This window comes from Polypterus senegalus, chromosome 4 (assembly GCF_016835505.1).
Source record: "Polypterus senegalus isolate Bchr_013 chromosome 4, ASM1683550v1, whole genome shotgun sequence".
NCBI lineage: Eukaryota > Metazoa > Chordata > Cladistia > Polypteriformes > Polypteridae > Polypterus > Polypterus senegalus.
In genome coordinates, this window is record NC_053157.1 from 155,542,562 (window position 1) to 155,558,167 (window position 15,606).

At 35.1% G+C, this 15,606-nt stretch overlaps 1 protein-coding gene across 12 annotated transcripts in view; it reads right to left on the bottom strand.

Annotated features, from left to right (window-relative positions):
* LOC120527748 (prominin-1-A-like) overlaps positions 1-15,606 on the bottom strand; it is a 283,241-nt gene that overhangs the window by 39,878 nt on the left and 227,757 nt on the right. For 10 of the 12 annotated variants that reach the window (XM_039751517.1, XM_039751526.1, XM_039751519.1 and 7 more), the window contains 6 exons: positions 13,504-13,721; positions 11,078-11,152; positions 10,649-10,712; positions 8,101-8,109; positions 1,604-1,763; positions 626-778 (listed from right to left, as the gene is read on the bottom strand). In XM_039751517.1, the coding sequence (XP_039607451.1) occupies positions 626-778; positions 1,604-1,763; positions 8,101-8,109; positions 10,649-10,712; positions 11,078-11,152; positions 13,504-13,721 (679 nt within the window). The remainder of the gene's footprint in view (positions 1-625; positions 779-1,603; positions 1,764-8,100; positions 8,110-10,648; positions 10,713-11,077; positions 11,153-13,503; positions 13,722-15,606) is intronic. The other 2 variants (XM_039751518.1, XM_039751516.1) reach the window with 1 other exon arrangement.

The window sequence follows — 15,606 nt, forward strand, 5'->3', positions numbered from 1 at the left end:
GCTTTCCTTTATCTGCACTGGGTAGGGCATTTAGTCATTATGTAACAATTTTTGTAAATTTCTTCAGTCTCTGAGGTCACTTTATAGGAAATTGTCTGAAATGTAAGAGATCTGAAACTTAAGGATATTATATATGGAGTAGAGATCTTGCTCCAAAAAATTTAACTCAAAGAGCAAGGAATCAAGTCTTATTGAAAAGCCAGGAATTACACCATGAGGCAAGACTCACAAAACAATTATAAGAAATCAGTGTAAATATATAAAAAGTGAGAATCTTGCATACCTAATAAAAAAGGCAGAGCATGTATGTGTTGCTATACAGCAATAACAAAAATGTTTACAATTAAAGGCTATTGTAATGGTACTTTGGCAGTCTATTTAATGCTTTAGCTGAAATACAACTTTAATGAAATCAGATGAAACCATATTCAGTTATTATATGTTTGGTAAAATAAAATCCACCATTCATAACATGGGAGAAGTGCTTCAAACTTCAAGAACACACACAATTATTGTCAAAACAATGTCTTCAGATGTTCATAAGATTTTTCCTTCTTGGTGAATCTAGAAGATTTTCAGTTGTACACTACATATAGTCAAAAGTGCAGAGAATCTGTGTACGTACGCCATAAGCAGGTTACCCCCTGTGTTGGAAATGCAGCCACGGGTGGTGGGAGATGCATGCTTGTCATATCCGCAATATCCACATAATATCCCCAGGAAGTTGAAGGCCAAGATTAGAGCTACCAGGCAGCACATCACAAGGCATCCCAGCCACCTATGTTTTTGTATAGGAAAAAAGAATGACATATTTCTCTGCTATATGGAGATACATCATTAGTTCACGCTGCTTTTTATAAACTATCACTGTTTGACTTTTGCTGGGAACATTTCAAAATTAAGATTAGAAAAATATTTCCTAAATGCAAGCCTATCATACATTAAATGTATATCATTTTTACCTTACATTGCACTTAGAAACAAGCCCACATCGCCTCACCCCACAGGTCAGATCATGTATCACATTATTTACGGTGTTTTGTGATGGTACATTCAGTAACAAAGTCTCAACTGTGTTCAGAATGCAGCTGTCTATTATAATTTTCCACTGTATATTTCACTTGCAATTTAACGACCCTTACATTCAAAGCTGAAAGTCATCTGTGTACTTGTCTAACCAGCAATGTACAAATCTTACAAGACAAAAAATGAAAACAGAAAAGCAGGGGTACAGTAAATAAATAAAAAAAATAGCACGGGGGGGAAAAAAAAAATCACAATTCACACAATAGATTGGCAGTAAGAGTTCAAGAACAGACTTCTAGTGTCAGCATTAACACAAGCAGAGCAAAGTCAGTTATAAAATAAAGTGAACTTAATCATGCATAATTTAAATGTAAGACCTAGAGTATGGGGTCTCAGTAAAAATTTTAACATTATATTTTGCTATAAGGCTATTAATTATTGAAGGTAAGTTTACATTATCAGTAATAAAGCAATGAATTGTTTCAGTGAGGTTATATTAAATATTTAATGAAACCAAAATATAGATATTACATTTATTTTTTGCCATATGGATTAGTTACAAAAACATTCTACATACCTGTAAAAGTCATATTGATCAATCAATGCAAAGTAATCTTGAACGTACGACTGGCTATAACTGAGATTTAAAGCTAAATTGTCCAGTAAATTCTGAATAGGGTACTGCTTGGTCAGTGCAGTAATATTAGCTCCAATACTGTCCAGCATTGTCTTGACACCTGAAATCACAATATGTGTACAGTGACTAATACAGAAGGATCACTGACAGATATTTAGAGATTTGAGCAGAAGATTACCAGGAAAAAATAAAGGTTCACAATGGTTTATTTTACATATTTAATCAGAAACACACATACACAGTTCATAACACCATGCGAAATGCAACTAACACAACATAAAAGTGTTTATTCAATAGGTCTACAATGTATTTCTCTTCAAAGTCCACTGCTACATCAATTTTAAATAGTATGCAAATATATATGTGATGAATAATGTTATGTTTTACATAATAAATAATAAAAACAGAAGATCCAGTACTGATTTGTTTTAAAATTTCCCCTTTACCGTTGCTGTTATTTTTGAGGATCATATAGTGATCTGATATTAATTTTATTAAGTGCACCTGCTTGTTAACACAACCTGCTCCTCCAAACAGCCAAACATGTTTCTGTAATTTAGCACACCACACAGACAAGTCTTGAGTTCAACTAATCCATTTATTATCAACAAATCCTTCACAAGGGGTCTCCAATACACACAATAACTAATTTCTTTCCTTCCTCTCCTTTGCAACTCCAGGCGAACTTTGCCCTCCTTCCTCCTGACTTTGACTTGCCCGGCTGTGGCCATCTATCGTTTTGGGGGAGCCAGAAGCCCCGTCAAGGTGTTTCTCCCTGTTCTTCCATCCTACTGGTCTACCAGCCAGGTAAGGAATCAGAACCCATCCCATCATGCACATATGGCCAAGAGATCTAACTGTTATTTGCTCAAACATTAGAATGAGAAAGACGTATGATTTAAATGATTCTGTCATGAGCTATGATGTATTTTACTTTCTGGCAGATGTTTCTCGGCACTTACAAATAGCTAAACTATCATTTTGATGGTTTGGGATGCCATGGAATGCAATGAGTTAATTTATTTTTTGTTTATATATGCTCTTAATAACTTTAAAAGTAAATATCTTGCAGGATCACCATTTTGTTTGTGAATTGGGTGCTGCCATTTTGTGCAATTTGTTTGATCTGGTGGCCAAACAGTTGTTGGCCAAGGTCAACCAGAAGTGTGTGGTGCATGATTAAGGGTATAAAGGTCAGGGCTGTGCACTTCCTGGTCTGTCCACACTTGTAGATATAACAAAAAAAAAAGTGTTTCATTATGATTTTTGGCAATTAACTCTTTTGTTACTCGACTATGATTTTGTCCTAGTTTTGGTTCTGGTTACATGAAATTATTTTGGTTTTTGGCTTTTCCACTATGTTCTTTGATTTTTTAATTTTTGTTTCATATCATGGGCTTGTTTATTTGAATACTGTCTTCTCTCTATTAACTTTTGCCTTTCAATAAATTCCTGATCTCTGTCCCAATTCCATTCTAATTTCAATACTTGGACCTTCAAGCGAAGATGGTCTTCAGCTGCCAAAGCCTATGCTGAATTACTCTGCACTAACTGGAAACAATATTTTAAAAATAAATGACTTGAAAAGTGGAAAAACATTGCCTTGCGGATTGGAGCTCAATATCTGCTGTGACGTGTAGATGGGGAGACAGAATTTGGAGTAAACTCCACGAATGCATGGAACCAACCTGCTGCCTTGTTTCTGTTGTACCACTCAGTATGGACACACCTGTTCTCCAGGCCTATCTAAATAGTCTGGCACCACCACTTCCCAAGATGCTGAAGTACTGAAATTTTATTTTAATAGCAGCAACCAATCATTTAATCTGACCTGAAAGCGTACTTTTTAACTGCCATTTAACCTGCAAATAAACAGGACAAAATGTCCAAGTCACAATAACAGAAATTTTTAAAAAGAACTACTTTAAAGATTTGTGAAAACTACAAAATTAATAGTTTATAGTACAGGTTTGCAATAAAGAACAACATGTGTGTAAATGAGAGGGAGGTCAGTGTTATGTTGAGGATGCAAGGAGTAGAGTTGGTGAAGGTAGATGAGTTTAAATATTTGGGATCAACAGTACACAGTAATGGGGATTGTGGAAGAGAGGTGAAAAAGAGAGTGCAGGCAGGGTGGAGAAGAGTGTCAGGAGTGATTTGTGACAGATGGATATTAGCCAAGAGTAAGAGGGAATGTCTACAGGACGTTAGTGAGACCAGCTAAGTTATATGGGTTGGAGATGGTGGCACTGACCAGTAAGCAGGAGACAGAGCTGGAGGTGGCAGAGTTAAAGATGCTAAGATTTGCATTGGGTGTGACGAGGATGGACAGGATTAGAAATGAGTACATTAGAGAATCAGCTCAAGTTGGACGATTGGAAGACAAAGTCTGAGAGGTGAGATCGTGTTGATTTGGACATGTGCAGAGGAGAAATGCTGGGTATATTGGGAGAAGGGTGCTAAGGATGGAGCTGCCAGGGAAGAGGAAAAGAGGAAGGCCTCAGAGAAGGTTTATGGATGTGATGAGAGAGGACATATACATATTGTTTTATAACCAGTAACAATCAGTGAATAACATAAAATAAACCTGTGATACAGTACAATATATATACAATTTTACCATTTCGGCCGTAAATTAAGTTCCAGAAAGCTATCAAAAAAGCAGAAGTATCAGCACGAAGGGAAGCAAATTAATAATCGGCTAATCAGCAAAGTTTTTTTTTATTGCACAAAAACAGATCTTTTTTTAAAAATTACAAATAATTCTGCTTTTCCTAGTTAGCTCAAGGTTAATTGTTCACTTTGTGGTGAATTCAGCTTGCTCTAAAGTAATGCTAATTATTGTTAACATTCTGAAAGGAATAACAATTTTGATTATTTTCAGCATCTGTTTTGTTTATTTTTATATTCATGGGCACCACTATTACAGTATTGTATGTTATATTTGATAGTATTCAGGTTTTCTTAAAATATTCATGTGTTCTGCTAGGTATCCAACCATACATTAAAGATTCAGTTTTTGCAGATGTCTGGATAGTCTTTCAAAACACAAACAATCAACTTCATATGTAAAGAACCCTTCCAGAATGAAATGGTTTCTTGTCAAGCAATACATCAACAAGGAACCACACAATCCAGTAAAGAACCCTGAAGTGTCATTAAAGAACCAGAAGTGGAGTGGAGGAAGGGGCTTTGTCAGATGGAGGAATGTGGAAAACGTTTTTGTCAAAGGTTAGAGGACGGATGCCAGTTTGAAAGAGGAAGGAGTGTGGATGAAGTTGTGAATGAGGAATGATCACGTTTTGACAAAGGAGGATGTCCTAAAATGGTTACCCCTAAAATATATGTGGCTGTCAAGGTATAGGTCTGAATAGCAGACAGAATGTCAGTGGGTCAGCCCTGTCCATGCAAAGAATGTGTGTGCTGTCAAGCTTTTTCATATGCCTATGGAAGAATCGAGCAGCTAAAGAGCAGACGACACAGAGTGGAATCACTTGGTACCTTATTGCTCAGTCCTTCCCTGTGGCAGGCATAGCATATTGTTGTTTAATTAATTGTATTTTACCTCTATAGCCTACATTATATTCTATATTAGGCTATATCAGGGGTGGGCAAAGTCAGTCCTGGAGGGCCGCAGGTTTTTGTTCCAACCGAGTTGCTTAATTAAAAAAAATCCATGTCAATTTTTTTAATTTCAGGGCTCATTAATGCTTTAACTCTGCCATGTCAGGTCATTCTCATATCCTAGATTTTTTTTCCTTTCTAAGGATATCATCCAAATCATTTGAAGTCTAAAACAGATAAGTAATTCTCAGTCATTCACTTTTTCTCTTCATTTTCATTCCAAGTATTTAATTAAACCCAATAGTTCATGATAAACACAAACAGGTGTACATGGAAACCAGCTAAACGGAGAAATGCTGAATTTCTTTGGTCATTTGCAGCTGATTGCTAAAAAGAAGCACTTAAAAACCAAGACTACAGCTGTTTAAGACTAAAATAAGCAATAAGGGTTCAAAATCTTAACGTGCAAGACAATTAAAGTGAAGCAGAAGTGTTACTTGAGCAATAAGGGCTTCTTATGAAGCAACTGGGTTGGAACAAAAACCTGTAGCAACTGCGGCCCTCCAGGAATGACTTTGCCCACCCCTGGCCTATATTATAGCGTAATCAATAAAACTAAGCAATAATTGGTGTAAATTGATCATGCTAATAATTCTATCCATTTGGGCTGAAGGTTAAGATAGTAAGACTTGTTTTATAATGCATAAATGATATACTACTCTATTACAATGTGCAATTTAAAACATCTAAACAAATGATTACCTGAAACACATTTGCAAGTTTTTTTTCATTATTTTCTTTTGATATTTAGAAGCCTAATCTATAAACATTTTCATTCTAATTATTGACCCCTCCTCTGCAGGTAACAGCTGTGGAGTTGTCTTGTGTGTATCATGCAATTAAGTACAACCTGAACATTAACAGTTTAACCGATTCTGAACAAAAGCTGAACCATGATTTTATGCATCTGTTTTTTAATATTTAATTCTTTGTGTATTTGACAGTGCTGTCTTACAATAAAGCACCTTAAACCATTCTAATGGTTTTTACAATTATTATAGCAACACCTTTTCTGGAGCAGTTTGGGGGACAGTGGATCCCCTTAATTTCTCCACATTATAGGTGGCATCCTCACTGCCTGAACAGTGGGAAACATATAATGTAATTCATAATGTTATTTTTATTAGCCTGTACATCACTGCACCATCCCTATGTGTCTCCCACTTTTATTCTCACACCACAGTAAAATGTTATTTTTGGTTTTACTATATTTCCTGACTCATGCGTCTTCCTTTCCTCTACTCATGAAGAGGTTCAGAGGATAACAAAGTGAAACTGATCTAGTATGGAGCCCCACAGGTATCAGGCAAAGAAAAAAAAAAAGAACTAAGTTATTAATCCATTCAGACAAATCACATAACTTGTTCCAACATCCATCCATCCATCCATTTCCTAACCCGCTGAATCCGAATACAGGGTCACGGGGGTCTGCTGGAGCCAATCCCAGCCAACACAGGGCACAAGGCAGAAACCAATCCTGGGCAGGGTGCCAACCCACCGCAGACTTGTTCCAACAGATTATTTTTATTTCCATAAGAAAATAAGAAATAAATAAATAAAATGCTTATCAAGTGTGTGTTTATTTTGCAAACTGTTGGGGGTTCTCTATGCCAAAGCACATTTTTTTCTTTCATTTACAACATTCGCACAGATCCCTGCTCCATCTCACCCCTATGGCTGCAGAAATTGGATCAAGTGAAAACACAATAGAGGAAGCAATATTGTGCAATACTGGACAGAACTTGAAGTTAGTAATTTGTTTAAAAATGTTATAGGTTTTTGTTTTTTTTTTGTATTTTTGTGCAGTTATGACAAAACTTGTTTACAAATGCCAGACCAGTTTTTCATTATCATTTCACACTTACCTAAGTCATATTTATGTCATTGGAGACTGTTCATGCTAATTTTTTAAGGCGATCTCCACATCTCATTTAAATTTAGTACATTTTTAGATACAGATAATCTCATGTTTCTGCATGCTAAAAATTGCAGTATTTATGACATATGGACGTGGAAACTAGTTTTTTGTTCTTCTTGAAGAAAGTGAACATAGAAAATAACAATTTTCGAATATCAATGCAACAGAGGCAAGATGATTTAAATATTTACCTTCAGTGATAATTTTATAATGAAAGATCTCAGTATATAAAAAAGGTTAAATATATTTTTATTATTTTATAATTAAAGTAATCAAAAATAGTTAAAAGTTTAAATAATGATGACAAACCCAATAAAAATCCATGTGTGAACTCATTGAACACACATGAATTGTTTTTAGTCTGGAGAAAACGAGTCAAGCCCTACAAGCATCATACATGCTTTACATTAAGGTAAGACTGCAAAAGCTTGAAACACCAATTTCAATCCGAGCACTTAATTTACAGTTTTTGAAAACCTAGGGAAGTCTGAAACAAACTCAGACTCCTTAATTTTGTTTCACAAATGTTAAAAAATTGTATTATTTATACACACACATATACACACACACAAAAACACCACATACTGTATATATGAAGAGTTACTTCTCAGTACATGATAAAACCATATTAATTTTTTTTTAGAATCACTGGTGTTAAAAGGACAAAGACTTAGAGTCCCATTCTTAAATTAAATTTTTAGAAAAGCATTACACATCCTACCGCCTTGTATATTGAGCCTCTTTTCCGGAATGTTATAAATGCGACCTCATACACAAGGTCACAAAACTATACAGTGAAATTACTTAAATGTGCATATAGCATACTCTAATGAAACTCTTCATATATAGTACTTGTGACATCAGAAAACACCAAAGACACATTTACACAACTTACGTGGAAGAGCTGAAATATTTTGGCCAGCAATTCCAAAAAAATCAAGCAACAAAATTTTAGGTGATTAGCAAAAACTGAACTGTAAAATAATTTAACAAACTAAATTACAACCTAAAGACAAATAAATACAGCCATCTGCAATAGGAAGGTCCAGATTTTATTTATTTATTTTATATATATATATATATATATATATATATATATATATATATATATATATATATATATATATACACAACATACAGTCATGTGAAAACATTAGGACACCCTTTGAAAGCATGTGGTTTTTGTAACATTTTTAATAAATGGTTATTTCATCTCCGTTTCAACAATACAGAGAGATTAAAGTAATCCAACTAAACAAAGAAAACTGAAGAAAAGTCTTTTCAAGATCTTCTGTAAATGTCATTCTACAAAATGCCTATTCTAACTGAGGAAAAGATAGGACACCCTTGCCCCTAATAGCGAGTGTTACCTCCTTTGGCTGAAATAACTGCAGTGAGACGGTTCTTGTAGCCATCTACCAGTCTTCGACATCGGTCTGAGGAAATTTTACCCCACTCCTCAATGCAGAACTTTTTCAGCTGTGAGATGTTTGAGGGTTTCTTGCACGCACAGCCCTTTTCAAGTCACCCCACAGCATCTCAATGGGATTCAAATCTGGACTTTGACTTGGCCATTCCAGGACTCTCCATTTCTTCTTTTTCAGCCAATCTTTGGTTGATTTACTAGTATGTTTTGGGTCATTGTCATGTTGCATGGTCCAGTTCCGCTTCAGCTTTAATTTTCTAACTGATGGTCTCACATGTTCTTCAAGCACCTTCTGATACACAGTAGAATTCATCGTGGATTCTATGATGGTGAGCTGACCAGGTCCTGCTGCAGCAAAGCAGCCCCAAACCATGACACTTCCACCTCCATGCTTCACAGTTGGTATGAGGTTCTTTTCTTGGAATGCTGTGTTTGGTTTACGCCAAACATGTCCTCTGCTGTTGTGTCCAAATAATTCAATTTTGGACTCATCTGTCCAAAGAACATTATTCCAGAAGTCCTGGTCTTTGTCAACTTTATCTCTGGCAAATGTCAGTCTGGCCTCGATGTTTCTCTTGGAAAGCAAAGGTTTCCTCCTTGCACACCTCCCATGCAAGTTAAACTTGTACAGTCTCTTTCTGATTGTAGAGGCATGTACTTCTACATCAACAGTAGCCAGAGCCTGCTGTAGTTCTCGAGATGACACTTTAGGGTTTTGGAGACCTCTTTTAGCATCTTGCGGTCTGCTCTTGGGGTGAACTTGCTGGGGCGACCAGTCCTGGGCATGTTGGCAGTTGTTTTGAAAGCCCTCCACTTGTAGACTATCTTCCGGACAGTGGAATGGCTGATTTCAAAATCTTTTGAGATCTTTTAAATCCCTTCCCAGACTCATAGGCTGCTACAATCTTTTTTCTGAAGTCCTCTGACAGCTCTTTTGTTCTCACCATGGTGCTCACTCTCACTTCAACAGTCAGGAGCACACCAAACTAAATGTCTGAGGTTTAAATAGGGCAAGCCTCATTCAACATGCAGAGTAACGATCTACTAATTATGTGCACCTGGTGTGATATACCTGTGTGAGATCTGAGCCAATTTAAGAGGGAATACATGTGAGGGTGTCCTATCTTTTTCCTCAGTTAGAATAGGCATTTTTGTAGAATGACATTTACAGAAGATCTTGAAAAGACTTTTCTTCAGTTTTCTTTGTTTAGTTGGATTACTTTAATCTCTCTGTATTGTTGAAACGGAGATGAAATAACCATTTATTAAAAATGTTACAAAAAACCACATGCTTTCAAAGGGTGTCCTAATGTTTTCACATGACTGTACATACACACACACACACAGTATGTATGTAAAGACCTATGACATATTGCTGTTTTTTCAGTAAATATAGTAAAAAAAATTATTAGTTTTACTCAAAAACTGACTTTTACTGTAAACTGATAATACAATTGCTGTGCTGCTTTTAGTTTCCCCATTTTAAAATATATACATCAAAGCAAACAATCAAAAGCATGTGTCTAAATGCACCATACAAGTCAAGATCTTACATATCAACATCACAGTGTTTGTATCAAACAAGGTTACATTAATGTTTGATGTCCTGTCAATGTTTACAATTAAATAAATAAATGTTACAAGCTGTAAGTAATTGTTATGGTGAATATTAATGTGTCCTCCATGTGTGTTTTGTATGGATCATTGATTGTTTATCAAGTACTGTTTGAAAATGGCTGTAGTTAATGAGAAATTTGAATTATTCATAACAGTATTGCATAAGGAATAATAAATCAGTTTTTAATGTAAAACCATCTTGTAACATGTTACACTTTACAAGAAAAAAAAAAACATACTTGATACTTTAAAACCTCAAAAGTGAAAAAAAAGTAGTAATAATAATAATAATGTGAAGACTTGCACTGTATTGCCTTATAAATAAACACATTAACCACAATCAGTTAAGAATTAAACTATGATGAGCTGGTACATTAAAATTTAGAAAGAAAATGCTCACCTGCTATAATGCTCTTGGTCTGATTCTTAACAATATTTGGAGTGTCATTAAACATGGAATACCCCTGAAAAGATCAACATTTAAAAAAAAACCATTGCATTAGGTTTATACAAAGATGAAAAAACAAAAAAACAACAATCACACCAATTAACGTATTAACTGACTGCATGCTCATGAAGATATGTAATGTTCAATTTTACTGATGCAAAGCTGTAAGGAAGTGTGTATTTGGCTGTTTAACATCTATACAAACAAAATGCATACACAATGCAACTCCTACATTCCCATGCAGAATCCTGCTTCAGTTAGTTCTCTTTTATTTGAAAACACTCAGTAAGAAAAATGGTGCATACAGCACTACATATCTCTGTATAGGTGACAATATTTAGAAGATATTTTCGAAAAAAAAATATAAAACAGTGAACTAACCTTCTGAACTATATTGCTAAGATCTGTTTTCAGCACTTTTTTCACATTGGACAGCTGTGTATTCACATCGGGTAGCTGTAATAAAATAAAACAAAATACATTTATTAGTTTTCAGCTTCAGAACTTTAGTTTGATAATTTTACAGTGATAACATTTTAACTATATTTTTTCATTTTGGGTGTAATAAAAATTAAAAAAAGTTATTGCGTAAATTTAAGGAATCAGGTTGCAAAGTCTCAAAGTTTGCTTTTTGGATTCGAGTTTAGAATTATTCCCTCAAAATCTTAATAGCAGTAGCAGTGAGGGAAGAACACAGTAAAATTGTGCATCAGGATATCAAGAGGACTACTGCTGAATGATTCATAGGAACACTCCAGAAGAAGGGTACAAATGACAGGCCACAAAACAAAGTTTAGGATCAAAAAATAAAAACATGCAAGTAACAAAAACTAGAAAAGATATATATAAGTCAGTAAATATGTATTGTTTTCTTTACATGTACTGCATGTTTAAAATATTAGGCTGACTAAACATTTTCATGTTAAACTGACTTAGAACAATATTGTATATATGAATATATTATGTAATAAGTTACATTTCAATTAAATTTCTTTTTAATTGTGCATTTAAATCTGAAAATACAGGAACATTCTAATTATATTTTATGTTTATGAATGTAAATAAAAATAACTATTCACAATTAAAACAAATTTTTATGTGTTTCATTTTGCAGACCTGAGATCAGTAAATGGTCTTTCTGAAAGACTGGGAGGCAAATACTGTGAGAAAATATGAAGGAATAATAGTGAAAAACAGGAATGAAAGGTGAGCTCTGCAGAAATAGTGGCATGTTTGCAGAGGAGGAAAATAATTGTGGATGTAGACAACACAACTAGATTGAAACATACATTGAGCTGTGTTGTCTCTTTAGTTCTGTTCTGCTATTTGAACTCTGGACTTCTGACCTGTACTAGAAACTGATAGTGATGAAAATCACTCCTTTCAGAAATGTTTCAGTTTTCATTGATCCATTGTTTGCAATATATTACATCTGATTGCAATGACAACCTGGATTTTAATTACATTTTAAGTTTGGCTAATTTAGATTACTAGTAGTCATAATGTCTTTGTTTTGAATGTATATAAAGACAAATGTGATTTTGACTTAACACTTTTTTGTTAACCAAAGAAAAAAAAAAAAAAGAATCAAAGCATTGTAGTTAAAGCCATATTTTATGAACCTTTTAGTTGTTAAATGTCATATGTGTCACAGCCCTTAAATGGAAAAACCTTAACGTAAATCATAATAAATTACCATATTTAACAAAACCTCCAGACAAAGAAAAAAAAAGTTTATATACACCAATAAGCCACAACATCAAAACCACTGCTTTATATTAGGCAGCAAGTAAACAGTCAGTTCTTGAAGGTGATGCGTTGGAAGAAGTAAAAGTGGGCACACTGAAGGATCTGAGCAACTTTGACAGGGGCCATATTGTGATAGTTAAGACAGCTGGGTTTGATAATTTCCAAAATGCCAGGTCTTGTGGGGTGTTAGAGTATGTAGTGGTTAGTACCCACCGAAAGCAGTCCAAATGAAAAACCAGTGAAATAGTTATGAGCTCCAAGGCTCATTGATGAGCGTGGGGAGCAAAGGCTAGCCGGCCTGGCCCAAACTCACAGAAGAGCTACTGTAGTACAAATAGCAAAAAAAAAACATAATGCTGGCCATGGGAGAAAGGACACAGAATGCATCACAGCTTGCTGTCAGAGTGCCCATGCTGCTCACATCTACTGCCAACAGCATCTACATTGGGAACATGAGCATCAGAACTGGATCATGGAGAAATGGAAGAAGGTGCCTGATTTGATGATTCACACTTTACTTTAGATCATGTAGACAGCCAGGTGCATATGTGTCGCTTACCTGGGGCAGGATGCACTATTTGAAGAAGGTAAGCCAGTGGCGACAGTGTGATGCTCTAGGCAATGTCCTGCTGGAATTCCATGGGACTTACCATGGATTAGGATGTCACAATGACACATACCACCTACCTAAACGTTGTTGCAGACCATGTACACCCTTTCATGGCAAAAGTATTCCCAGCAAGATAATGTGCCTGGCCACACTGCAATAATTGTTCAGGAATGGTTTGAGGAACATCACAAAAATCCACATAAGCATCTGTGGAATGTGCTGGAAAACATGTCTGATCCATTGAGGCCCTATCATGCAACTTACAAGACATAAATGATCTGCTGCTAACACCATGGTACCACATACCACAGGACATCTTCAGAGGTCATGTGCAGTCCATGCCTCAAAGGATGAGAGCTGCTATATATATATATATACATATTATATACACACACACACAGTACATACAGCATATATATATACACAGACAGTACATATAGATATATACCCCATTGAAGTTTGCATTAATGCTTAGCTGAACCAATGAGTTTCGGATGCTGGTGCAAGTTCTGGAGACATTTGGCGCTGAGCAGGCTGGGTCATTCAGTGTGTTTCGTAAATTGGCTTGTACATTGCTCAGCTTCTGCTGGAGATCCTTGTTTGCCTCTCTCAACACTTCCAAAGAGGAATTGACATTCTCCAAAGCTTCTTTGGTTTCTCTCATTGCTACACATAAAGACGGGTTTAATAAAGTCAGTTTTGCAAATACATCCACAATAATAAACTTTAATCCAAGACTTGCTGCACAAAACCCACCACATTTTAACCTATAAAGCTTTTCACAAAAAAGTTAATTTAGAGATTGGTTGTGCTTTACTTATCCAATTTAAGAAAATAATCTTATAATAGAATGTTAAATGTTAAACACCTTAAGAAATAAAAAAAGAGAAAACAAAGACCAGGAGCAGATGTAATATAAAATTAGCCTTTAAAGGCATCCTAAAAGTATGTACTTCTACTCAACTTATCTGTATCAATTAAAAGTGATCATTCTGACTGCTACATTTAGAAATCATATATTAAAATGAAGAAAGATAAATCATAATTTTGAAGATAAATCATGCTACATGAAAGAATCAGATAAAATCATACTTTTACTTAAAAATATAATTAAAACTTGACATAATTACAACAGTGGAAAAAAGCAAAAAATAAACATTTACAATATTTTTTATTATATAATATATTTTAAGGTACCTTCCAGTAATTTAAATCAGGCAGGTATATACTGACAAGGTGCTTACATTTGAATTAACATATAAATGCAGAATCTCAGCTTATGTGAATGTAAATTTATATAAACTGGTGGTGCATCATGGTTATCTGCAGCATTATGTCTCTGGTACTAATGCTCCTTTAGAGTACCCTGGATCCCTTTCATTTACACCAGTAAAAGAAAATCAAATGTAACTTTGCTGTGTTTCACTAACTCTTCCATGAGGTGGTGTAAAAAAATTAGATACGAATGGCGCTGCACTTTCTCTCATGGTTACTACTTTTCACAAGTTACAGAATGAATGAACTGAAAAATCACCAATTGTGCTGCCATTTAATTTTTTAATGCTAGACAACATGTACCTTCAGAGTGTCATTCTCACGTAGTCAATGTGCACCAGGTGCAGGCCCCTTCATGTGCCATAGTTAAGAGATAGGATGCAGAATTCTATTAAAAAAAGACTTCTCTTAAGGTTGACCTAAGCACTTGCAGATCTTCATGAACAATGACTGCAGAGAATGTTGTTGAAGTGGAGTGTAATACAATGAAAAATTAAGGAGTGAAAGTACTGATAGCAGACACTATATGGCCTACTTACTGTATGCATCAGCTGATTAGAAAAGTCTCCGCACAATAGGTATAAAGAACCCTGACCCCTGCAATGAAACTCACTGCATCTTCCATCACAAGGTGAATCTCAAGCAAATTATTTTAACCTGGGAGAAGTTAACAAGTGTTTCTTATCTGGGGATGAAAAATCACTATGACAAGCTCCAAGGGATATTCACAACAAGAGGCATGGTGATTCTCCAACCCGAAAGCAATACAGTGTCAATGACAGTGCTGGCAAGATTATTATTATTTTTCCTAATAATGTTGAAGGTACAGTCCTTACTGACTACTCAAAAAGTCAACATAACTTTTCAATATTAGTCCTGTTCTGTTTTAACTTTTGTGGTAGTCAATCAGAGAAAAAATGTGTGGAAAGCAACTGAATATCCCATTCCTCCTTCATGATGACACTTCATCCTGACCGAGGATTAGAAGAGATGCCACAATCATCCTGTTGTCCATACCTGACCCTCATGTAACCACCACCTCTATGGAATGATGAAGGCATCAACTCATCTACACAGCAGTGGCTAAATTAAAAATACCAAACATTTAATTTGAGCTGCACAGAAAAGATTCATGAGTATTATAACAAGAGCACTAGTGTCCATGATGCCTACGTTGAAGAAAAAAATAAGATACATTTGATTGGTTCTATTGGTTTTTAAGTCAGCATAAAAGAGACAGAAAAAAGAGGTTCAGTACACAGATTGACACATATGA